This window comes from Martes martes, assembly GCF_963455335.1.
Source record: "Martes martes genome assembly, chromosome: 1".
In the NCBI taxonomy this organism is placed as follows: domain Eukaryota; kingdom Metazoa; phylum Chordata; class Mammalia; order Carnivora; family Mustelidae; genus Martes; species Martes martes.
Genome location: NC_137888.1, coordinates 129,276,560 through 129,301,927, shown reverse-complemented (window position 1 = coordinate 129,301,927; position 25,368 = coordinate 129,276,560). Strand labels below are relative to the sequence as shown.

Below are 25,368 nucleotides of genomic sequence, written 5' to 3'. Positions count from 1 at the left end.
CCTATCTCACAGGTCCCAGGAATCCTGACATGAATGTAATAGATCCCAACAGATAACTGAGAATGACATAGTGCATCATTTCGATTGCAGCCATAGCCACTTAATTCACCTGTTAAATTGACAACAGATTTGATATCAATCATGAGGCACATTAACAAGTTCATTCATTCATTCACTCGATTAGTTATCTCTTTATTCACTAAATATCTACTGAGTGCTTACTATGTTCTAAGTCCATCAACATGGAAGCTTGTGTCCTGGTTTGGGGTTGGAAACCACCATCAGATAATTCTGTACAATAGGGTCTACGTATTTTAATCCCTTGTTTGTTAAAAACAATATCCTTTTGTTTCTATGGGACTGTGAAAGAACTAGTCCTAATCTGAGGGCATGAAATAATCCACTGTTAGCGAATTGCTTTGAAAAGAGAAACAAGACTATAACTCTCAGAAAAAATTCTGTAAGTACCCAATTTATTCATAAAACAATACAGTTTAAATATTTATAATTTTTTTCAGTCGTACATTTTTTTAACCATCATTCCCAAAATGTTGTGCATTTGGCTGACATGTATTTGCAAAGTTAAGATCTATAATTATAACACTGGAAATCATACAAGGCATTTGATTTGCTTATTAATATTTCCTCCCGCGACAAACAACAAACAGATCTATTTTGCCTTGTGATTTACTTCCCTATCTCTCTGACCAAAAGTAAGTTCCTTCTTGTGCCTTTCATACTAGCAAAACACTTGTCCATTTCTCCACGAGAATAATACACAAGTGAAACATTCTTTCTTCTGGTTCAAGACTGGCCAGCTCATCATATCCATGCAAAACAATGATCCTAGGCATTTCTGCTGATAGAATTTGCTCTCAGGAGTGATAAAAAGAGGCAACAAGATGCCTCACACTAAGCTTAAAGGTCAGCTTGGTGGCGGGTTTCTGGGGAGCCATACCGCACGGCCATTTGCCATGGACGAGTTTCCATAGTTGTGGTTCCGCCAAAGACTCTTTGAGGTCATTCCTCGGGATTGACATAAAAACGGAACCATTCCCTTTGGGATTGTGTGATGTCCCCTTTGAGAGGGGAGAGGCTGTCGAGGAGGAACACTCCCTAGTCTGTTTAAGGAAGAGGTGTGACTAGAAAGCAGTGAGACTGATGTGGGGTATGCAGCTTCTGGAGTCAGTCTCACTACTTTCTATTCCCACCTCGGAGACGGGCGGGACTTTGTGCTACTGGCAGGGGAGAAGTGCCCTTCTCAAGCAGACTAGGTGCTTCCCTGTGTCAGATGGTCTCTGGGACACGGTAAAGTCTAGAACCTCAAAACTCTTAAGTGTGGACTGCAATGGTTATCACCTGGGACCTTGTTAGAGATGCAGAATCTCGGGCCCACGCACACCTGTTGCACCACAGTCTGATTTGTAACAAGATCCTCAGGTAATCTGGGTGCACAGCAAAGTCTGAGAGGTGCTGGGCTCAGTGCCCCAGACCCACTTCTAGAAGACTATGTCTAGGTGAGTAAACCTCTTCTTCAATAAAGAGACCATTCATAGCAGGGAGGGATTATAGATAACAATTGCAAAAACAGTGTGTGTGTATGTGTGTGTGTTTTATTTTAAACATGCAAAATACAGTCCATGCATCTGCCATTTTGAAAAGTCTCTCATCCTATAGCAGATAAAACCAAATTATGTTTTGGCTATCGACTTTCCATAAATGTGTCAAAATGCTTTACAGTGTAAAGATAATAAGAAATTTAGCAAAATTTCAACAAACCTGTATAAAAAATGGATACAGATAACATTTTATTTCAAGGCGACATGCTGTAATGTAAAGAGTAAGTTGTAATTATTTGTGTTTCTTTGTAAAAAGTCTTTAACAATACAAGAGCTTAACAGATCCAGGCCTCAGGGCTACACATGCAAAAAAAAATTGTCAGTTAGTTAAAAATCACTGAAACGTGCTATTTTTTAAATGTGTACGTGTGTGTGTGTCTTTTTAAATACAGGAGTAGTAGAAGTATTAAATATTAGCAGGAATAGTATTTCAGAACTCTGTAAAAGTATGTGTAGTTCAAGGTGCTAGCGTCCTGGAAGACTCATACATTTCCGATGAACATTTTGGCTTAATCCCTTTGCCATTGTAATAGTCCACAACTTGATTTGGGACTTCAGCCAACACACTCTTTGCCAGGGCAGCTGGAGATGCCTGGAAGGAAGAAGAAAGCACCGTGACTTTGGCACCTGGCCCAAGGAATCTGATCCAGAATCAGCTTAAAGGCTGCAGTCTTACTCTGAGCAGCTAGTATCTCTCTCTCATTCATTCATTCATTCAGTTAGTATTTGTTGAGCATCTACTCCAAGCAAGAGTTGTTAGATTGTTGGAAAATGAACCTTTTATTTCCTAGTTATATTTTCCCATGCTTGTCTCAAAATACAAAACTATTCACATCTGAAGATGCGTGAAAGTTGGACGGTCGAATGAATTCTCTTTGAGTTTTGTTTCCAATCTGCATTCAATTCCAGGCACTGTGCTAGAGTTTATGGGTCTGTGGTTCTTGCCATTAAGGGAGTTATAAACATGAGAGGGGAGCCTGGTGTGGTCAAAATGAACACCGCCGTGAGACCGAACACAATACATGCTACAGACCAGCAGCATCACATCACACAGGAGCTCAACAGAAATATACAACGCTAGACCCATCCCAGAGTTATTGAATCATAATCTGCATTTTAACTTGATGCCCTAGGGTGATTCCTATGCATACTGAAATTTGAGAAGCACTGCTCTAGAGTTACAAACACCCTGGGATCAGAGCACAGACAACGAAGATTAAGTCATCTTAGAGGAAATCACACCAAGCTTCCAAGGGTGGTGGTGTTTCAGTTGGGCATGTTTTAAAATGTAGAGAAGGGGAATGACATTTGATCATTCTAGGTACAGTGAGTCATCTGATGGGGCTAAAGAAAGTGTGTGTGTGTGTGTTTGTGTGCTGGGGATGCAGGATTTTGGGGGTATTCAGTTGGACAATAAGCTTGAGCCCAGGTGACAGAGTGCCTTGAATACCACTAATTAATGTAGCATTTATTTCATTAGCATTATGATCCCACTGCACGATTTGGGGCAAAGGAAGGTGGAGGTTGGTATTCTGCATGGACTCTGGAGTCAGGCGGAGCTGGATCTGACTTCTGGCTCTGGCCTCATTATTAGCTATTACTGAAGTTGAAAACTTGAAGCACAAGCACCAGTTAACGAGTGTTGGAGATTCCTCAGCAAAGGAAAGAAAGGGCTAGACAAAATGCCCAATGACCTGGTTTCTTGCTCTTTCCTTCCTTATGTGGCTTGCCACTCAGCCATTCGACTTGGATAAGCCCCAGTGTTCTTAAAGACACAACAGCAAGGAATAGGAATTGCTTTTATCCTGCCCAGCTTTTAGGAGTCTCAAAAGAGAGACACTTATCTTAAAAACAATCTGAAAACATGGTGAGGAGTTTTTCTAAAGTGACCCCTCACATTTTGAAGATGTCCTAGCATGTTGGGCACTCGGCATTCATGAATGCTCTTTTAGTTTATAAATGTCTGCTCAGAGTTTGGGTTAGAGCATGGTCCATACGTACACTGAGGTAGCTATGAAAGTACCATCTTCTCTCTGACCATACCTCATATAAAGGCTAGAAAGACAAATACTTAATTTCCCAGCCTTCCTTGCACCTAGGGATGGCCAAATGACCCACTTTCTTTCTTTCTTTTTAAATTTTTTTTATTATAAGAAGGTCCCACACTCAACATGGGGCTTGAACTCACAACTCTGAGACCAAGAGTCACTCACTGTACTGACAGAGCCAGCCAGGCATCCCAATACGACCCAATTTCATCCTTTGAGACGTAAGGATGCTTCTTGGAAAGCTTTTCTTTCTTGGTTAGAGGGCACAGACATGGTTGGTTCTGTTTGCCTTTCCTCTTCCTTTTTTACTTTGAACTAGAATGTAATTCCTGGAGCTATGGCCACTGTTTTATCATCATGGGCAAACAGCAAAGGAATCACCAAGTGCTTGCCCTGATACTATCAAATCACTGAAAAAAAGATGTGGGCAGCTACCAGTCCCTAGCTTCTAGTTACATAAGAACAACATATTTGTCTTCATACAATCTAGGGTTTCTCAATTTTGGCACTATTGCCATTTTGGGCCAGATAATTCTTTGGGTGGGGAACTGTCCTGAACATCGTAGGATGTTTACCAGCACTCCTGGCCTCTACCCACTACATGCAAACAGCACCCCAAAGCTGTCACTATCATGAATGTCTCCAGATGTTGCCAAAGTTGTCCCTGGTTAAGAACCACCTGTGCAGGGCGCCTGGGTGGCTCAGTGGGTTAAGCCTCTGCCTTCAGCTTGGGTCATGATCCCAGGGTCCTGGGATCGAGCCCCACATTGGGCTCTCTGCTCAGCGGGGAGCCTGCTTCCTCCCCTCTCTCTCTGCCTGCCTCTCTGTCTGCTTGTGATCTCTCTCCCTCTGTCAAATTTAAAAAAAATATATATATATGTGTGTGTGTATATATATATATATATATATATATATATATATATATATAAAAAGAACCACCTGTGCAGGGGCCACCTGGGTGGCTCAGTTGGTTAAGTGTCTGCCTTTGGCTCAGGTCATGACCCCTGGGTCCTGGGATCGAGTCCTGCATCAGGCTCCCTGCTCAGCGGGGAGCCTGCTTCTCCCTCTGCCTGCTGCTCCCCTGGCTTGTGCTCTTTCTCTCTCCCTCTCTGTGTCAAAAAAGTAAATAAAATCTTAAAAAAAAAAAAAACAACTTGTGCAATCCACTGTAAGACGGATTTACTGTTATATGAAGCCAGTGATATCCCTAAACAGTGCTGTCAAACAAAACTTGGTCCAGTGATGGAAATATTTGATATCTGCCCTGTCCAATGTGGTAGTCACTAGACACTAGATTATCGAGCCCTGAAAAACTGAATTTTATTTTTTAAGATTTTTATTATTATTTATTTATTTATTTGACGAGAGAGAGAGGGAGAGAGAAAGCACAAGAGCAGCAGGCAGAGGGAGAAGCAGGCTCCCCGCTGAGCAGAGAGCCCAATGTGGGACTCGATTCCAGGACCCTGGGGTCATGACCTGAGCCAAAGGCAGACGCTTAACCAACTGAGCCACCCAGGTGGACCTGAAAAACTGAATTTTAAGTTTTATTTCATTTTAGTGAATTTACATTTAAATAGCCCTATCTAGCTATCTGTCACTGTATTTAGACAGCACAGTTTCTGAATGACTCTCGCACTCCTTTGCATATCTGGGCTGGTGGGTCTGGTGAGCAATGAGGGCTTGGGGGCATTATCTGGTTGGGAAAAGACCAAAAACATGAAAGCAGCTGGTACTAGCAGCTTATTTATTAGCCACCTTTAAGGACCAGGTGCTGTGCTAAGCTTTACATAGGCACTACTTTTACTCTTCTAACGTGTGTGTCGTTTGCCTCATTTTACAGACGAAAGTCTGTGGCACAGAAAGCTTAAAGAACCTGCCCAGAGCACACAGCTCAGAGTCTGTGCCCTGTCCACTTCAAAGCTGAGTTATCATGCAAAGGGAGGCAATTCATGCGTTACTGGCTTAATGGAAAGGATGTTAGCTCACCTTCCACTTTATTTACTGTGTATTGAATTCAGAGTAGATAAGTTCAGATAATATGGTTTTTAAGCCCTAAGCTGAAGTCCATGCAGGTAAGGGGTGTGACATGCTCCTGGTGTTGCTTTTGTCACTCACAGAGCAGCTGGAGACTGTGTGGCAGGCACAAGAGAGCAGGACTCCATTCCCTTGCCCTGGTCAGGGTGCTTCCATTGTTGCTGAGCACCCCACCCCAACTCCCTGCCCACCAATGGTCTGTCCTTCCTCTGGCTAGCGCAAGCCTCCAGGCTTTCCTCACCGCTGCTCCTCTCTGCTCTCAAGTCCTGTGGCAACACTAGGACCTCTTTCAACCCCCCACAGGTTGCTTAACACGGGAGTTTTCTGGGGACATCTACGTCCCAACCATGTCATTCTCCAATGGGTTCCTTGAGGCCCAGACCCATGGCTTTATAATCTCACTGGGTCCCAGGCTAGCATGTGCCGTACCCACGGCAGGCACTCCAGAAGTGTTTGAGGAACAGGAGGAGGCTGGGGGTGGGGGGGGGGTGGGGAAGAGGCAGGAACATGCATGGCTCTGTGGCATTGCTGTAGCACACACTTGTGTGTGTGTGTGTGTGTTTGCATGTGTGGGTGCACACAGGAACAGAAAGACAGTGGTTTGGGGAAGTGCACGAATTCCCTAGGGAGGGAGCTCTTCGACCCCTCTGCACTCATGCGGAGTTATGGGTGGTGATCGGTGATGTGGCTACTCCTGTCTGGCTGGGAGGAAATGGGGCAGGACATGAAAGTCTGGAAGAACCACGCCCTCTCCCCACCTTGGGCATTATGCAAGTAAGTCACTCCATTGATGAGCACAAACTGTGGCAAATTTCACCCATTCTAGCCCATCCCTCCCCGTAGCGGATACCCTTCCTTGCTGTCTACCTGCAAACAACCCGAGGGCTTGGTGAGCCTCTTTTATTTAGCAAGTGGTTTCATTTGGAAACAGCCCCCTTGTGCAAACTTAAGGGGGGCTATGGTAGCACGGCTAAGCCCCTCACCCACGCTATTGCCCCTGTGCTTGCTGGGGACTTGGGTGTTCTTGAACTCCCTTTGCTTTCAACACTGTAGCCAGGGATTGATTTCAGGCTCCTCTAACGATGCTCATGACACACAGTCCTCCTTAGAAGGAGAATCGCAATTGTGCGGCAGTACCGTTAGGAGCAATGCCTTATTGTTCTGGGAGCCCTGGTGTGTCCAGGGATCTCGCTAAGTGGTCCTGGCAGGCCAACAGATGTAGGGTTCACTGGAGGCTGCTGGGCTCATTATTTATCTGAAAGTTTGCTTTAAAGCATGTTCCAAGAAGGTGGCAAACAACAGTTTATGAAAAGCATATGCCAAATGCTCTGACACCAGCACTGGGGCTTGTCGATAATCAACAACGATCCAGCCATCTTTCCACTAGCCTTACCCAGCATGGCAGGTGTGCCGGTGTGAGCCCAAACTGGGATTCAGATATTTCTGGACATATCTGATAAAATGGCTGGAGAACAAAAAGGATTCCTTTGAATGAGGGCTCTTGGCTTGAGGAGAAAGGCTTTTCCAGAAAATATCAGGAGGGGAAGCTTGGAGTGGATGTCACAGCGCCTGTCCCTTCCTCACCCTGACTCTAAATAAGTGACTCAAGGCCTGAGCCCAGAGGAGCTGGAGAAGAAGCAAAGGACATTTGCAGCAGGGGTCCTGGAGGCATAGGGATGCAGACTTCACTGCATTAAGGGTCCAGATAACAGAGGGGTCTCCAAAGGAGGGGACGCTTGTCCCTTCCCAGGGGACTGCAGGGTCTCTCAGGGCACCGAGAGTTCTGGAGATTCCCTCCCGCTGGGGCAGCCCCAGTTCAGTTACCAGCCCTGGGAGCAGCCTCCCTGGCACCCCACGCACAGCAGAGGTCCAGGCCTCGGTGGACAGAGTGGCTTCCATGAGGGGCACAGGACAGAAGAACACAGAGGACTGCCTGTGAGGACCTGCATGACTCCCAGACAAGCTGGCAGAGGCTCTGAAGGTTCTTCAGGGCCTCTACCGGCACAGAGGGATCCCTTGTGAGAACCAGAGAAGGGATTACCCTGGGCCATTGTAGCCCTACGTACGGGTGCAGGGTTCTGCGTAAATTTTAAAGGTGCCTCTTCTTCTCCAGAGTTGACAATTATCCCAGATTTGGAAATGCTGAAAAATTGTGTCACGTTAGAGCATTGTCTCATGGGCCTGCTTCAGGGTCATCTGGGGACTGCGACACTCCTTGAGTTACTCTTCATTACTGATGGGAACCCAAGACTGTAAAGCTCAATGTTACCTTGCAGAAAACTGATAAGATTTCTGCCCAGTAGAGAAGGTAATCTAAAGATGACGAGGATCATTTTATAAACTTTTTGGTCATTAAACAGTTTTGAAGCTGCCTTAAGAAACTTGTTCCAGTATTCCCCCTTACTGACCATAATCTGCTATTTTATACCCTCCCTTGAACTAGTGTTGCCATCTTTCTGGTTCCCTCATTAATGAGTTAAATAAATCTTTGATGCTGCCTATGGTATATTTGCAGAGGATTTAGGTTACTATCATTTCAAGAATATACTTTTCCAAGGCAAACACAGGCTTCTCTCAGTATACATGGCTTGACAAAAGGAAGCCATGCTGAAGTTCGGCTTCTCTTTGCTACTTCAGCCAGGCACCCTTGGGCAGCAAGCAACCTGGCCAACAGTACATGGCAGCCCTGCATGCACTAGAGAGCCTAAATGACATGGAGGGGGGGAAGCGCCAGTGAAACGCTGGCTGCCACACTTAGCGTGACTCCTCAGCTATTACTTGAGTTACACGCCTTTCTCCAAATAGCAAAGCTCTACATATCCTGGGTGTGAGACAGCATGGCTGGGCAGGGATAGCTGACATTGCTTCACCCCAAACACTGGCAGAAAACCATGGGAGCAAGCTTGCTTTGGTTCTGCTCTCCCATGGGAAGCCCCAGACACATGCGTACGTGTTTGAAGTTCCTGAAGGGCACGAACTGGACGATGTCTCGAAGGACAGGCTCTCCCTTGGGTGACCTCAGAATGCCGTCGTCTCCATCTAGCATCTGCATGTCACTGAAGTCTGCGTTGCCCACGCCGACGATGATGACCGACATGGGAAGGTGGGAGGCGTGGACAATGGCCTCCCGGGTGTCGGCCATGTCCGTGATGACACCATCGGTGAGGATCAGCAGGATGAAGTATTGCTGGGATTGACCAGTGGCCAGGTGAGCATGGGGACAGGGAGGTGGGGGAGACAAGGACAACACCAGTTATGTACCCAGGTGACTTCCATGCGTAGTGACAGTGCTGATAGTCTTTAATGAGTCCTGTGTTGGCAGCCCTAAAGACTTAAGGTTATAATGAATGGAGCTTCAACGCAGGCAGAGTAATCATGGGGTAATTCTAAGAATCACTTTAGTGACAGTTACATGGCACACTGTGGTGGACAGAACAGCAGAGGGGAGTCAGGACGGACTGGCCTCAAAGCCTCTACTCTCTGAGCTCCTGGGAAAACTTACCTCTCCTGGGTCTATACCACTTCATCTCCTGAGGAGTGGGACTAGACCATTTATCCCACCCTCTTCAGCTGGGGGAATTTTCAGAGTCCACAGCTGTACTGCCCAATACAATAGCCTCTAGCTCCTTGTGCCTACTGAGCCCTTGAGATGTGGCTAGAGTAACGGAGGCACTGAAATTTGAATTTTATTTCATTTTAATGAATTTAAATTTAACCTTCAAAACAGAGACTTGATTCATTTATTGGAAACCTTTCAAATACATTTGGAACAACTCAGGTATGTGACTAGTTTCTCAACTATTAATACATAAAACCTAAATAAAGATCAAGTATTTGCAGTGATAATTAAGTATCCAAACTAAGGTGACTTAAGTACAAAATACACATGGGCTTTGAAGACCGAGTACAAAAGAAAGAATGCAAAGTATTTTATTAATAATTTTTTTAAATGGAAGATAAATTAAGATGAGAATACTTTGGTTATATTGGGTTAGATAAAATATATGATTAAAATTAATTCCTTTAATTCTTATAACTTTTAAACATGTGGCTACTAGAGAATTTACAATTGCACATACAACTCCATTATATTTCTAGTGGACAGCACTAGCCTAAAACCTTGCTAGCAGGGGGCGTGGGTTGTTGCCTCTTCCTCTGAGGGCCACACACCAGGGTCTGGTCTAGTTTGAGTGTGCTTGTGGGTGCTGAGCTCCTGTGGCTTCTTGCTCTAAATCCCAACTCTCTGCCTACAGTCTGCCTGGGCTCTTTCCACCTGGACAGGCTCTCAGGTGGCTCATCTGAGAGTGAGACTAGAGAAGACATTCTCTATCCATCAGCACAGGGAGGGCTCAGGACTTGCTCTGGGGTCTAGAGAAGGCAGGCATCAGAGATCATCACTGTTGTCAATGTTAAATGTTAAGTGACATCGTGATGGCATCTACTGAAAGATCGGAGGGAAGCAGGGCACTGGGATGCCAATTCATGCCAATCTAATGTAATTTTTGCAACATGCCCAACATCTGTAGTAAATGTGGGATTTTTAAGGCATTTCAAGTTGCCATATTTCAAAGAGGAAAGGCTGGATAGAATAGCTACACTCTGAAAACACCTGGTTTTGAGAATCATACTTAAAAGGTTACGTACAGGCTGTTAGTGTGAAACGCTCCCGCTTCTCTCTGTAAGTTGGAAAGGTATTTGAAACAAAATAACATGTCAAAAGTACACCTGGAGGGAACAGAAATTCACACTATAATGAGACAGCCATATGTTCTAAATACTTTCTATATAGTTTAATGTAAAGACTAATTTTGTTCCATGTCCACTAGCTGCCCAGCCCTAGTTCTAGCTAACCAACCAATTTTCAAATTCATCTGAGTTGTACATTTTCATCCATATCCATGCTTTGAGTCATATAGAGTCACAAAAAAGGTGGCTTGGGAGTTTGGAGGAAGGTTTCAGTAGCATGACCTGATGGTACAGCTAGGGAGGGGAAGAGAAGGGGCAGAAGGAGGCAACTTGGTGGTTGGGGATAGAGGGAAGGAGTGTAGAATACACCAGAATCATAAATCACTCTTCCAGCGTACACCCTGGATGCCTCACCTGGAGGGAGATCGCTTCTGACCCATGAGCAGATGGAGTCCTTGCGTGAGTCACACTTCTATGCCCTCTCCCTCCTTTTTCCACAACCTCCAACTCCCATTTGATGTGTTCTTTGTGGTCTAAGGGGACGGACCACCCCTACCTGCTCAATGCCTCCAGGAATAAAACACCTGATAGCCACACTACCACATCAAGAAACTTTAGAGTTGAAATGGCCTAGAGACAGGGTTGGGAAAATATTTTCTGTAAAGGGACAATCATCGATATTTTTGGCTTTGCAGGCCATAGTGATCTCTGTCCAACAACCTAACCTTGCTAGTGTAGTGTGAGAATAGCCATATTAATCATTTAATATGAATAGCATGGCTGTGTTCTGATAAAACTTTATTGATGGACACTGAAGTTTGAATATCATGTGATTTCCATGTGGCATGAAATTATTACTCTTCTTTGGAAATTTTTTCCCAACCATTTAAAAATGTAAAAGCCATTCTCAGCCTACAAGCCATTGAAAAACACACTACAGAATGCAGTTTGTTGGTTTTTCATCTAGAGCAGGGATTTCATTTTATTTTTTAAAGATTTTATTTTTAAATAATCTCTACACCCAACAGGGGGCTCGAACTTACAACTCTGAGATCAAGAGGTGCTTGCTCTACCAACTGAGCCAGCCAGGAGCCCCTAGAGCTGGGATTCTTGACCTGGGCTGGTAGACTGCTGAAAGATTTCAGACAGTATGTGAACTTGGGGTAAATTACATTTTAGTTTCGCTAACCTCTAACTAAAATTTATAATATTTTTCAATTATAATCAACAAATAAAATTGGTTTTAACTGTGCTTGTGACTTAGTCACCAATAGAAATCACAGGATGTTTTCCTGTTATAGTGACTGCAAATATCTTTCTATATCATTTATATCAACACTACTTAGAAATTACAGAATTGTTAGACTAGTTACTGGTTCTCATAATTTAATGTTAACAAAAGAAGCATTTTATTGTTATATGTATCGTGCTTCTTAGCCACGTTTAAAAATATTTTGCTGAATGCATTTCAACATATATGGTTTATTTATAACATATATTTTATTTTGTACATTTAAAAGCATTTCTGAGAAGGGGTCCATGGGCTTCACCAGTTATTAATGGTGTTCGTGGAACAAGAAGTGTCCAAAACCTCTGATCTGAAGAGACTGTCAGCATTCTAGAATCTGATTTTTCAAGGTTCAATCTAGCTAAAGGTAATATGCTGCAGACTGCTGGACTGACATCTTGATGGAAATTTCCAATAAAGCGAACAGTAGTAGTTGCTTCTAAAGTCAGGCTAGAAAATGCTCACAGATGAAATACTATAGTCTTTGAATGAACTTGAGGTCCTGTTTAGATAAGGGAGGGATTTTTGTTTTGTTTTTAATTTGTACATGAGTTCCACAAAAATTGAGAAGAAAATCTGACAGCCACAGACTCCCTGCACAACGTACCAAGGAGGTTCAAGGTTAGGACCCTTAGCAATCAGTAATAACAACGGTCCCTGGACCACACATTAGTCAAAGAACAGGGAATATCTTTGGGGAAAAACATCAGTGTTTCTGGCCTCTAGGGTAAATTATCTGGGGATGTGTGGATTAGATGCTTCCTCCACCAATTCCTGACCTGTCCTTTCAGAGCAGACCCACCTGACCTTGGTGGAGGGAGTCATGATCAAAAACTCAAGCTGGCTTATATCAGGCCAGGATCTGGACCCATGTCAGCCATGTTCTCTTTTTATTCTTGTGGGTCCCAGTACTCCAGAAGGGCTGGAATCAATCCGTTTTCAAACTGGGTTCTGGGGACCCCTGGGGATACCTTGGATGCTCTTGGGGATAAAGGAGGTAAAGGAGAACAGTCAAGTTGGAGCCCCATCCCCTGTCCAGATTTAGCAAGAAAAGTCTATTTTCTTTAAATCTACTTTATATATTGGGTTTCTGAGTCAAGTTATGATTTGAAGAGTTTGAATTTGAGGTTCTGGTGATGAAAAAAAGTAAAAAAAAAAAAAAAAAAAAAAACTGAAATACTGATCCTGTCCAACCCTTATTTCTAAATCATGCATCTGTGAGGATTCAAATTTGCTCCATGGCCTCTGTGTGTTTGGCAAGATGGAGGTGCCACCGACTCTGAGAAGTACAATTTTCAGACAAATGTTAGGGAGGAAGCTCGACTGGTATGGGAAGATGGAGACAGCGAGGAAGACTCTCCTTGTGTTTTGAAGGAGAGTAAAGCAAGAGACAGTAGCTAAAGGGTAAAGTAGTATCAAGGGAGAGAGTTTGATTAGAATAGATATTATAGCCTGTTTCATTTGCTAATGGGAATGAGTCTTCAGTAGAAAGGGAAACAGATGATAAGGAGAGAAGGGGAACATAACTGCTGGGTCAACGTCCTTGGATAATTGAGAGGGGATGTGCCCCAGTACATAAGAGACTGACATCAGATATGAGCATGGTCCTCCATCCATTCTAAATGGGGATGGCTGAGAACCTGGCTACAGTGCAAATAGCTTGGATGAGTTCATGTCAGCAGATGAGGGAGAAGTATATAATCTTCTTCATGCAAATGCAGTATCTTGGAACCCAGGATAAAAATTAGAGAAAGTTCCAGACATCACTAATATTCTACTAAATCTGAAAAAAAAAATTAAGAAAGCTAGAAAAGAAATATATTGGTATCATTAAAGATGACATGTAGAAAAGTATTATGGTAATATTTAATTCTAAAATTTTAAGGTTAAAAAAAAAACCACAAAAAACTCTGTTTGGCCTTGTTGCCTTGGTTTGAATTTTTCTTAAGAAAAAAAAAAAAAAAAAAGAAAACCATGAACAGAATGCGAACAAGTCTTTGCCATGATGGATTGTGTTGTTGCATTTGACCACAAGGGGACAGATGCACCCATTCTTTTACTTCAGTTTTGCTTTGCTTTCATCAGTAGTATGTATACATTGGAAAGAAGCTAATTTTGGACAGTTCCCACCACCCTTCACCCCCGTAATGTTGCAGACATTTGAGATGTGTCATCTCTAAGCCTCACAATAACCCAGGAGACTTGGGTAGGATTATCTCCATTTTTCAGATGAGGAGACTGAGGATAGGGGAAGGGTAAGGCATTTATCCAAACTTGCCCAGGTAGGAATGTTTGGATTTATTGTCAGAGTGGGGTAGGTGCTATGGTCAAAATCCAGGTAAACACCTTTTAGCAGGAGGACCAGGCCTCTCCTTACCGATGCCTCCTTGGTGTTAGTCTCCTCTGATGCTGACTTGGCGACCTTCTGAATGATGGGGGCGATGTTGGTAGGACCGTAAAGCTGGAGCTTAGGAAGGCAGCTCTGATAGGCCTCCACAACTCCTTGAATTCCTAAGGTGAAATTAGCAAAGATCAGTAGTTCAGTAGTCCCCTCAAATATAAGTATAATCAAACACACACAGAAATAAAGCATTCAGTTGCCCCCCAACAGTCCTTCTCAACATCACACTTATATCCTTAAGGCAAAAAAGAAAATACCACATCCCTGGTGTTGCCTACACTCCCGCTGATATTCTCTTTAAAAGCTCAACTCAAAAGCAACCATTTCCACAAACTTTTCCCTAATGTCCCACTTTACACACATGATATTGTTAGATCCTCATAGCACAAAGAAATAGATGTTATACCCCTTTTATAGGTGAAGAAGCTGAGGCTCAGAGAGGTTAAATGATCTGCCTCAGGTCACACAGCCAGGGAGTTGAAATCTCAAGATTCAAGCCTAGGTCTTGTCTGGCTCTATCTAAAGGCTGTGTCCTCAGCCACCAAGCAAGTCAGCTCTAATGTTTCTCTCATTTTCACACCACCTCCTGAGTCTGCTTTAGTAGGTACCACCCTGGGTCGCCCGTAGAAGTCTCGTGTACATCGCTTCATCATCATTATTTAATGGAAACAATGTTGAGGAATTTCTACCTGGAAATAATGCAATACCGACCAAAGCTTTTGAGAAGGCTCTTTCTGGCACAAAACCATGAAGCTACTTGTTTGACGTCATATCCTTTGCCAGCACACTGAAAGTGTCAAATGTTTTCCATGTTTCCCCCCTCCTTATTCCTTCACAGAGAGGAAGTTGTGATAAATGAATACCTAATGAAAACTTAGAAAGCAGAAAGAGGCATAGCTTATCACTGCCCATTGGGTAATTTTTCTCCCCCAAGTTTTTCTGGTCAGAGAAACCCAGAATTGGTATCAATATTCTTGCTGTAAGCTCAGACCTCTTCTGCATTCTGCCTTTTATAGCTATTTTTCTGCTCTGTTATTATAGCTCTCCATTGCCTTTGGAGTAGCATGGTTTCTCTGGATCCAGAAAGCCCGCATCAGAGCAGAGAGATTAAAATGGGAAAGGTACCCACAGAAGGGCTGTGAGACCTCCGCTTGCTTTCATATGTGATTTACCTGCACATTCCGGGTTGTCTTCATTAAAGTTGATTGCGAAGTCGTGAGAGACCTAGACGCCAATTAAAATTTTAAAAAGGAAGAAAGGAGAATTATAACTTTAATCCAGTAAGGAGGCACTGGGGTTTAGAGTTTGCAAACAAATGCCCATTACATTCATTATGTGTTAAGCAGCGGGAACCATTTTAAGCCTTTACACAATCAATCTGAGATGGAGGGTGAATTCTAAGCTCCCTGTGGAGTTGAGGTGACAGAAAGACTTTCTAGAATCAGATAAATGCCGGCAGGAGAGAAGAATAAGGCAAATAAAAAAGAAATCGAAGAAAAATGTAACTCCAAATAGCTTCCAGATAGAACGGGCCACAGCCTGGAGGCTTCGATCTGGCCGAGCTCTATTTGGACCCAGTGATAAAAACAACGATAGCTCAATAACACAAGCTGCCTGCCCAACATGGTGATGGTTATGAAGGTGCCAGCTAAGCCGTTGACATTTAAGAATCATTCTAACATGATATGCAGAAATATAGGGCAGAAGGATTTTCACATATACACAGGTTAAAATAGACTCTTCTCTTGGAAAAGTAATAAAGACAGCTTTTCCTCTTCCAACACAATTTCCTCTATCTGGCAGGAGCTATGCATAAGGTCAAAAAAGATATTGTTTACTTTTTGGTTTCTAAAACCTGATAAAACAAGAGGGATGTTTTTGGAATCTGGACATGTTTATTGGATCATTTGGAATTATACAGAGACTTCTTCCATTTCAAAGGCTATTTCCAAGCACTACTATTTGGGAGCTAGAAGATAGGTCATTGCGTTACAAGACCCCTCTTTTCTTAGTGTTGGTGCCCTACCCCACATTTCCTTGCCCTGAGCACTTCCAGGCAAGTCAGTTGACTTCCAACCATCTTACCTGCTTTATTTACCTTAAGTTTTTCTCAGGCCTGCCTAGCTGAAAGTATTGGGAAACCAACATCCCTGGGGAGCTATCCTTAATCACTCACTGGATGACAGGAATATGGTGTATCAGTACCCCAACTGTCTTATCTCTTGGGGTCTGTGCATGCTCTGCATTATCTCCCTGAAACTCCCAGCAGAATTAAGTTCCAACTGCCCACAGAGGTAACTGACTTGTTAGTTAGCACACCCTGTGTTGACTTGCCCCCATTTCCCCACTCTCTGTTGAGGTTTCCTCCACCTCTCAAATAAACAACTTGCCTCCAAATCCTTGTCTCAAGGTCTGTTCCCAAGAGAGTGCAAACTAAGACAGAGGTGCTTGTGGCTCAGTTTCAAGGCAAACTCTGAGATTTCATCCTACGGAAGGCAATTGTGACAAACTCTCTGGGGGCACCTGACAGGATGAGACCATTAGTGCCTGTCATGGCGTAGGGGAAATTAGGCATGGGAAAAGGGGCATTTGCATGACTTTTTGAGAACAGCAATGAGGATATGGGAGGGATGTCTGTTAAGACAGAAGGAAGAATAAGTTAGCTGGCAGGTAGCATGGAGTCAAGGGATCAGGTGAGCATGAGGATATCAGAGAATATCAAAAAGGATGAGTTACACCAGGAGAGGGGCCAGGTAGATGTCATAGATGAGAAGAGCAGGGGCTGAAACAAGTATACTGCACACCTCTGACCTTAGCCCTGCTGGGCCAGGCTAAGACCAGAAAACTACCTGGTGGGAATGTGGTGAAGAATGTTGTAGCATCTCTGGGTAGTTGGACTGGTGGTTGCTTTTATGCTTTTTAAAAAAAAAAAAAATTATTTATTTATTTGGGAGAGAGAGAGACAGGGGAGGGGTGGGCAGAGGGAGAGGGAGAGACTCTCAAGCAGCCTTCCTGCTGAGTGCAGAACCCAATACAGGGCTCGATCTCATGACCCTGAGATCATGACCTGAGCTGAAATCAAGAGGTAGATGCTTAACCAACTGAAACACCCAGGTTCCCCATGGACCGGTGGTTTTTGACTGGTCATTCTCAAAGCTCAGCAGTTCTGGGAAGAAGGCTGGCACCCATTTGTCCAGATTCTGGATTTGATACCCCATCTAAAGGTGACTGCATCTCCTCAGTTCTGGCTAATTCTTATATGTATATTCTTTGAATCTTAGTGTTGCCAGGTCTTTCAGTTTTTCTGGAGAAGCAAGAAATCTAACATTGTAAATGAAATTGCATAATTCTTTAAAAAAGTTGTGTCAGATATAATACATTTGTGGCCTGAATAATGTCTACAGGCCACCAGTCAGCAGCTCCTATTCTATGTTCTTCCTCTGCATGTGCTCAATTTCCAACAAATGTTTCTAGAATTCTGTAGCCATGCCCGGGAGGGAAGATAGTGTGGGTTTTGAGGCCAACAAGAAAGAGGACAGGTCAGAGAGACAGGCCAGTCCATCCACTGTTCACCCCATCGGTAACAGGGATTTGGATTCCCTTTTTTCAAAAAGGACACAGGAGGGGAAGGCCATTGGTCTGAGAGGTCTGGTGTGGGAGCAAACGTCAGCATTTTTCTCCTGCTCGGCAACTCAATCAGTAAAAGAGAAACTGATGACTGAGCAGTATTGCTTCCACTTAGCATGTACTTCCCAGGAATTGGTGAGGCTGGGGTAGGGACATTGCTTTCTCTCCAAGGCCCTTCTACCTGTGGGAGCAGAATTCTCTGTGGAGAGTGTCCCACAGGAGCATCTGGTATACCACAGCACAATGTTTTGGCTCCCCTGCAGTGCAAATCTCTCTTCACAATCTTTGCCTTCCTTGTTCATGAGAAATCAGTACCAACTAGGACGCCAGTGTTTTCACAGAACCTTCCAGCTTCCCAATACTCAAAGCCAAAATGATTCTCTTTCAGGACTTCACTGTTTCTCTCCCCCAAAATAGGCCAGCTCAGGGACTTGGAATGAGGGAGTCTGTAGACATCCTTGTCATGACCTTTTACTGTTGGCATTGTCAGTAGGACCTTTCTCTGGGGCAGACCTGAATAGATAGGTTCTGAGCCGGTAGAGATCAACTTCCTGAGTATTTTCTCAGTCTCTGACCACATCTATTAAAGAAGTTCAACAATGGAACCTTTCATTTGGACCTCTGAGAAGACCCATCTCGAGTACAGGAGATTGAGTTTCATCAAAAGATAGGTACCAGTGAGCTAATCCCACTGGTTCTGAAGACCATTTCTGAGTTTTTGGGCTCTACTTATATAATTTTATCAAGGGCCAAAAGAGTGAACGCCTATGGAGGAATCCCAAGTCATCCTTTGGCTACAGCAAAGGATCTCTACTCACTTACCGTGTACTCTGGGGGTATCCTGGCACCAAACCCAAAGGCTGGGAACATTTTGTCACTGGAAAAAAAAGAAGAAGTTGCTTCATTTGTTCATCATCTAATCAGGAGGAAAAATATGAACCTGCATTACCTCACAAGGACATGTTACTATGCCAAATGCTGACTCATGCTTCTTGATTATCTGTGGTAAGGGGATAGCAGTTGCATGGGTAATTAAAATCAAGAAGGAAACCCCGAAGTTCTTTATAGTCATTAGTATGCAATTTCTCCCCATAACTTTTTGCTAGATTTGATACTAAGGAATAAAATGGCCCAGGATTGCCTCAACTCCCCTACCCGTTTTCTGTCTTTGAAAAGTGATGATGAATTAGGTAACTTCAGTGGTTGATTATTAGGGTTTTTCATATATATTATCTTTTAAAATCTTTGTAGAGAGAGACCATTACTCCCATTTCCCAGGTGGCAAAATGCCTTGGGAGGTAAAGTGACTTATCCAAGATCAGGCTGCTAGTTAGAGCCAGGGTTCAAATCCAGCAAATCTAAATCCAAAGAGATATTAAAAATCAATGGGAAGCTTGGAAGGCTGGCTACCTGTCAGAGCTTGGTACCATCTACAGGAGTCATTGTGTCCATTACTTTAACTCATAAAAACAATATAAACTGTTTACATATCTTTTCTTATCTCCCGAATGCAAAGGGATGCTGGTTTTTTTTTTTTTTTTTTTGCATTAATAACTTTACATCTCCACTGCCTCTCTGTCCCAAACTGCCCTTTGGCCCTCTCTTCAGCATACTAGCCATAGAGTATGTGCACAATAAATATTTAATGACTAGATAACCCATGAACTGAATCATGGCTTGGTTTCTCTTATGCATACTGAAATTTCTCTCTTAATTTATTCATTCACATATGTTATATTAACTCCAACTTTATTGTACTATAGGTGAGATGATGGGGCAAAGAATTAAAATTAATTGGCACATACAATGTGCCAGGCATGATGCTAGGCAATGTACATTTTTACTTAATTCCCACGCAACCCTTGAAGTTCCACCTCTTTACTAGTCCTGCTTACAGATAAACTGAGTCTCAGAAAGACTAAGAAGATGGCCAAAGGCGTTTACCAGGGAGGACTGTGTGATTCTAAAGCCTATGCCTTTCCTGTTGTCCCATTATAATTTAATGATTGTATATAGCATTACATGTGATTTCCTTCTGGAACGTCCAGTAACAGGGCCCCCTGACCAGACAAGTAAGACTCTCTTTAGGCAAACCTTTGTTGCAGTGGGGCTCTGGAATATTGCTCTTGGCAGAGGCATATCCTTTTCATGCCATCTACCTTTTACATTCTCTCCCATTAAAAATACAACTGAGATTTGTTCTTGGAACAATTCCTACATTTCTCAGCTCTTTGCAGAGTGAGTAAAGGAGGAAAGGAAATTCAGATTAGGGCTCACTGTTTCTGAATGGCTCTGTCAACCATAGGGGACCCCACCCCCCAAGGCTGACAGAGTAGTCAAAGTACCAAAATCAGATTTTTACCCATCACCATCTGACAGATGTAGAGGTCATTAGTAGCCAATGATGACTTTGATAACACTTCACTAAAATACGGTAAAGTCAAGCAAATTTGGAGTAGGGGTTGGGAGATACAAGGAAGCCAGCATTCTTTGGAATTAGTCAAATTCTCCAGAAAACCACCAGCTCTCCATTTTCCTCACTATTGTGCAGGAACAGGCTTTGTGCTGCATTGCATCTGGCATTTAGTAGAAAAGGTATTAATAGTGGTAAATAGAAAAACACAACATCTTATAAAGGATTAGTCACAGCTCTGAGAAAAAAAGATACTTCAGGTCCTTGGAAATACTGAAATGCATCGCCTCAGTAATTCCTCCTTAACCAAAACAAGGGCGAGCAGGTATGAAGAGGAATCTGTGAGGGAGAGTTCAGAGGTACTTTTGGGGCAAGTCTGGAAAAACATTTTCCAGGGTGGAGAATGGGTCCTGGTTCTTCCAACCTGGAGATGGCTCAGAAGTCCAAACAGGAACCTAGGGGGCTCCATACCTTTTATTTTTTTCTTGGATGAGTCTAGGAAGGGTGAGATCTAATATTCCATCCATTGCTAATCACTAAACCAATGTTCCAGCCTTAATGATATTCTTTTTATACCTTCTAAGCCACCCTTGGGGATTTGAAGTTTGCTGAGCACGATGCACTGTTACGTAATTGAATTTCAAGAGCAGGGAGGTAGGGAAATTGCCTCACCCTACAAGAGGAATAATTAATGACCCAGGAGGGCATCAATTCTCTGAAGTTAGCCACCACAAGGTCTCTGACTAACAAACATACTGAAGAAAAAGTTTCGAGCCTAAGCACAATAGATTTAAACATCCATGCTTCCTGATTAAAAATAAAACTAGGCAGAGAGAAGTCTTACGCAAGAAGCAAGAGAAGGCAGGTTGAGCACACAAGGAAGCATCGGGGACACCAGCACATCAAAGAACTTGAGATTGAATCCACTCAGCCCCGAGAAAGGGGCCACTCAGCAGCTACTGGGAAAAGGATGAGTGGAACTTGCCCACTTGGAAAATTCAATGTTACCACGCTGCTAACGGCAATCTTTTATTCTCACTATTGGAATAACATAGTAAAAAATACAAGAAAAGAGCCCATCGTCTTCAACGGTAAATGAACATGCCGTCCTGAACTTGTTAGGGAATGACCTTGTTCCAATGATCTCCAGATGGAAGATTCATTTTCAAACACCATTTTTATCCTCCTGTTCAGGAAGACTTTGAAAGAAAGAGGGCAATAAAAATAAAGACAACTTACTTCATCCATAAGGAAACAGAGGCTGACTCAGAGCAAAATGGCATTTCAGAACACCTAGACATTTAATTAAGACTGTTCTTTAAGACAATGGTTTTAGCACTGGGGTACATGGAAATAAATGCAAAGCCCTTCTGGGGACAGGAGAGCATGGCTTTTTTTTTTTTTTTTTTTTTTTTAAGGAAATCAGTATTCAGTTTCTCTACTTTCATAGCTAATCTCTGTTGAAATTGATCTTCTGGGAACACCTATAATAGAAAGACCAGCTCTCCATTCACACCTTCCCTTTCACAATTATCCTTCTCCTTACCCATTCTGAATCTTAACCACAATGGTGTATTGTTCCAGAGTGTAGAAACTCTGCAGTAGAAAATACGGGAACTAGGAAACAAATCCTTTTGCAAGTCAGGTAGTTGCCAATTTTTGCTTTAAAAAATTGTAGGAAGTGCTGATATCAGCTGGTAGATCATTAAAAATACATTTTGGTGATAAACCATTATGTGATTTTTCTGATATATAACTTAGAATGGAAATAAATGAGTAATACTGCTCATCAAACTCTTTTCATTACCATGTGCTTATTTATAAGAACAAGTTTTCTTAGTATTTATATTGATAAAAACAAAAAATTGGATTAGAATTGATCTTAGACTCTTATATTCTAGTACTAGGTAGCATTTATCTATAGATATGTAAACTACTTGGGAAAGAACCCCACTATTTGTTTCATTAAAAGTTTTTATTTTTTTATAGGCAATAATTAGACATTGACATTCCCAATATATTTATGTTCTTTTGATCAATTATGCATTAATAATAATTGTAATAAGGGCTCCAACAGAAGATTTTAAAAAAATATTTTGAATCTTTACAACAGAGAAAATTTTAAGCATTAGAAATTTTAAAATTTATATTCATATTTTTATTGTAGAAAGTCAATAAAAGGATTTTGAACCCAAATCTTAAAGATACATTGGGATGAAATTCTTTGGGGGGAGGGGACTGGAAATATAGCTTCATGAAAAAAAAGAAATAATTAAAATTCTCAACTCCAGTTAAAGAGCTTGTTCATACATTTTTTAAATGGATGATGGTGAGTATCACAGAGCTATGGCATTTAGATCCTACTAAATGCATTCACAAGAGTTATGTAAGAGTTTTATTTTTAAATGTTCCTATTTACAATACACCAGGATTTTCGGTCTTTGTCATTGTTTAAACTCATGATGAAAAACAGTAGATTTCAATGTAAAAATGTGTGAGATTACACATTTTTATAAAATTCTTTTTAGGTGTATATGCTCAAAACCAAAAATTAAAGGTCATTGGTCCAAAACGTCCTTTAGATCTGACACTGTAATCCCTTTTTCCTATTGTGTTCAGTTTATTTTTAAGACTAATTAAGAGTATCGAAGAGAATAGCCTCTATCATTTACTGAGTATCACAGGCAGAACACGTGCTAGCTAGCCACTTTCTAGCTAATCCTTACAACCGCTCTGCAAGGAAAGTTTGATAAATCTTCCATTTGAAATCAAGGACACCAAGGCTCATGGAATGGAAGGAAACCTCAGAACAGAGGCAGCAGAGCAGGGGTCTGAACCCAGGTCTACCTGTCCGTAGGACCCCGTGCTCTTTCCATCACTCCTGTTGACTCTGCCCTTTGTAGGAGGCTGGTCTGGTCTAAAGATTCAGAATAATAAAGAAAAGTCCATCCATGTTCTAATAACAACAAAGGATGGAATCAGCATTCCAAAGGATCAGAATTACCATTCAGAACATCCCAGAATTTGCCATTGACAGAAGGCCCTCCTTGACTGCCTTGGAAACTAACCTGGGAAACTTACTCCTTATCTCTTGATGCAGTCCCCATCCTTACACAGGGCAAAGCCGCCCTGACTGTGCCGGGCTGTGATTTATTTACATGCCTTTTTCTCTCTGAAACTGTGAAGCAGCTGGGGGAAATCACGCTCTATTAATTTATCTCTGTCTTTATGGTACCACGTGAGGTGCCCGGCGGCCAACAGGTGCTTCATAGCTCCTTAGCCATCGCATCTGACCCATCCAACTGATTTAACTCTGGAGTTCAACTTGGGATGCCCATTAGAAAAATGCCCATGAAAAATCCTGACTCCTCAGGATGTACACCGGACTAATTAAAGCAGGCTCTGGGGTGGGGCCCAGGCATCACCATATTTTATGACAAACCGAATGATTCCAGTGTGCAGCCAAGGCTGAGATCCCCTGAATGGTGTTGGTGGAGTGGAAGTGGGGGCACTGTTTTACAAACCTATCTTCTGATTCTAAACCCAATACCTGTCAGATGGGGCATCAGCCCTAACTTCGCCTCCTAACACACCATGCAGGAAGACTCCTGCCTCAGCTGCTGAAACCTCTGTCTCCTTCTGGGGTGGCCACATCCATGACATAGCAGTCTACGCTTACAAGCAATGTATTCGGTATCTATAATCTCTTGATAGCAGATAGACCAGCCTTTTGTTGGAGGACACGGCCGGGGGTCAGAGACCTATATCTCTGCTGGGCCCAAGGCATGGATGTCACCTTGATCTTGAGCAGCCTGACCGGTATGTTCATAGGAGCTGGGTAAATGCTACAATGCAAATGGAATATATGAGCTTGTGTGTGTTTGTGTGTGTGTGCGCGCTTGTGTGTGTGTGTGCGCGCACGCATATATGTGTGCATGCTTGGGGAGTCCAAGGGGAAAGTATGGGCAGTGTTTTCTCTTTCCCAGGCACAGACACAGAGAGACAGAGCAGGCGGGCAGGACCATCTTCTGGGCTTAGGACCAGATATTTGTGGAATAGCTTCCCCTTCCAGGCCACCCTGAGGAGGGCTTTATGCATTTTGCAAGCTGTTCTACTTCATGGATCACCTCGTACTGACCCCTCAGCAATGACTGTACAAGGCAGGAAGAAAAGCCCCTGGTTGTCAGAGGCTGGGAGCAATTTCTAAGGCTCATGGGGATTAAAAACCTCTCTGTTGCTGCAGGAGGGGGAACGACGCCTTCTGTCAGTTTTTATTCAAGTGTTTCTTTTGAACATCAACCTCAGTGACTTTGATGTGAGAATAAATTAATTCCAAAGCCCCAACTTGAAATTTCCTGACTCTGCCTGTCTATTGTCTACCCACCCACGCAAAGGAGAAACTGCGGAACCTTGTCAGTTCTCAAGGCAGCAGCTTGCATTACACATTTTTCCAGGGAGTCTTTCAAAAGAGCGCCTGGGCTTTTCAGTGCTTTTCCTCCTTTGGTATTTGCCCTTTTTAATGCTGAGCTGCCTTCTTTATACATATACGTATACATATACATCAAGCTCCACTGAGCTGCAGAAGCCTGATTTTCCTGGACAGTTGGGCCAGTAATTTCCATATTATCCTATTAAAATGTTAAAAAGAATAATTTACAATAATTCTTCATGTAACCCCTAAGGTGTCCCATCTTAGTTTTATACTGAATCTGTATTTTCACATGAATACAAAATGCTCTCTGGGCTTTGCCTGTGCCTGGCTTTTATATTTTAAGGGGATAACAGCTCTAAAAGATATACGGGTCCCTGGGATTGTAGTATCTGCATCTTGCGTGTGAGGTGACCAGGAAACAGAGGAAGTTCAGCACCTTGTTCCAGATCATTCCATAAATCTGCTGCAGAACCACAGCCAAGGCTCTGGGCATTGGTAGCTTAGTTCCCGGTCAACCCACCAACCTTCCCTTTGGAATGCATGAATACACTACACTGCCTTCTTTCCCGAAGAGAGTCAACATTATTGTTAAGCAGCTATTTATTATATTGTATGGAGCACTTTACCTACTCCATTTCTTTTATGAGCATTTCAAGATTTAAAAGTTATTAAGAATCCTGTAGCTATCCACCCCCTCCTCCTTTCTGGCCTCTTATGTATACACCAGTATGCTAAATCATTTCTGTGCAAGAGATGACTGCTTTGGTGTCTTGGGGATGGCTGGAGAAGTTTCTGGCAATGGAGATGCAATTTGTCAGTT

The 25,368-nt window shown here is 42.8% G+C and overlaps 1 protein-coding gene across 1 annotated transcript in view; it reads right to left on the bottom strand.

Annotated features, from left to right (window-relative positions):
- Positions 1-2,076: 2,076 nt before the first annotated feature.
- Positions 2,077-25,368, bottom strand: part of CPNE4 (copine 4) — a gene marked incomplete at its 3' end in the record, with an annotated part of 476,837 nt that continues 453,545 nt past the window's right edge. The window contains exons 12-16 of the mRNA XM_080823089.1: positions 18,526-18,580; positions 15,249-15,300; positions 14,053-14,186; positions 8,652-8,888; positions 2,077-2,211 (exon numbers count right to left, since the gene is read on the bottom strand). Coding sequence (XP_080679215.1) covers positions 2,077-2,211; positions 8,652-8,888; positions 14,053-14,186; positions 15,249-15,300; positions 18,526-18,580 — 613 coding nt within the window. The remainder of the gene's footprint in view (positions 2,212-8,651; positions 8,889-14,052; positions 14,187-15,248; positions 15,301-18,525; positions 18,581-25,368) is intronic.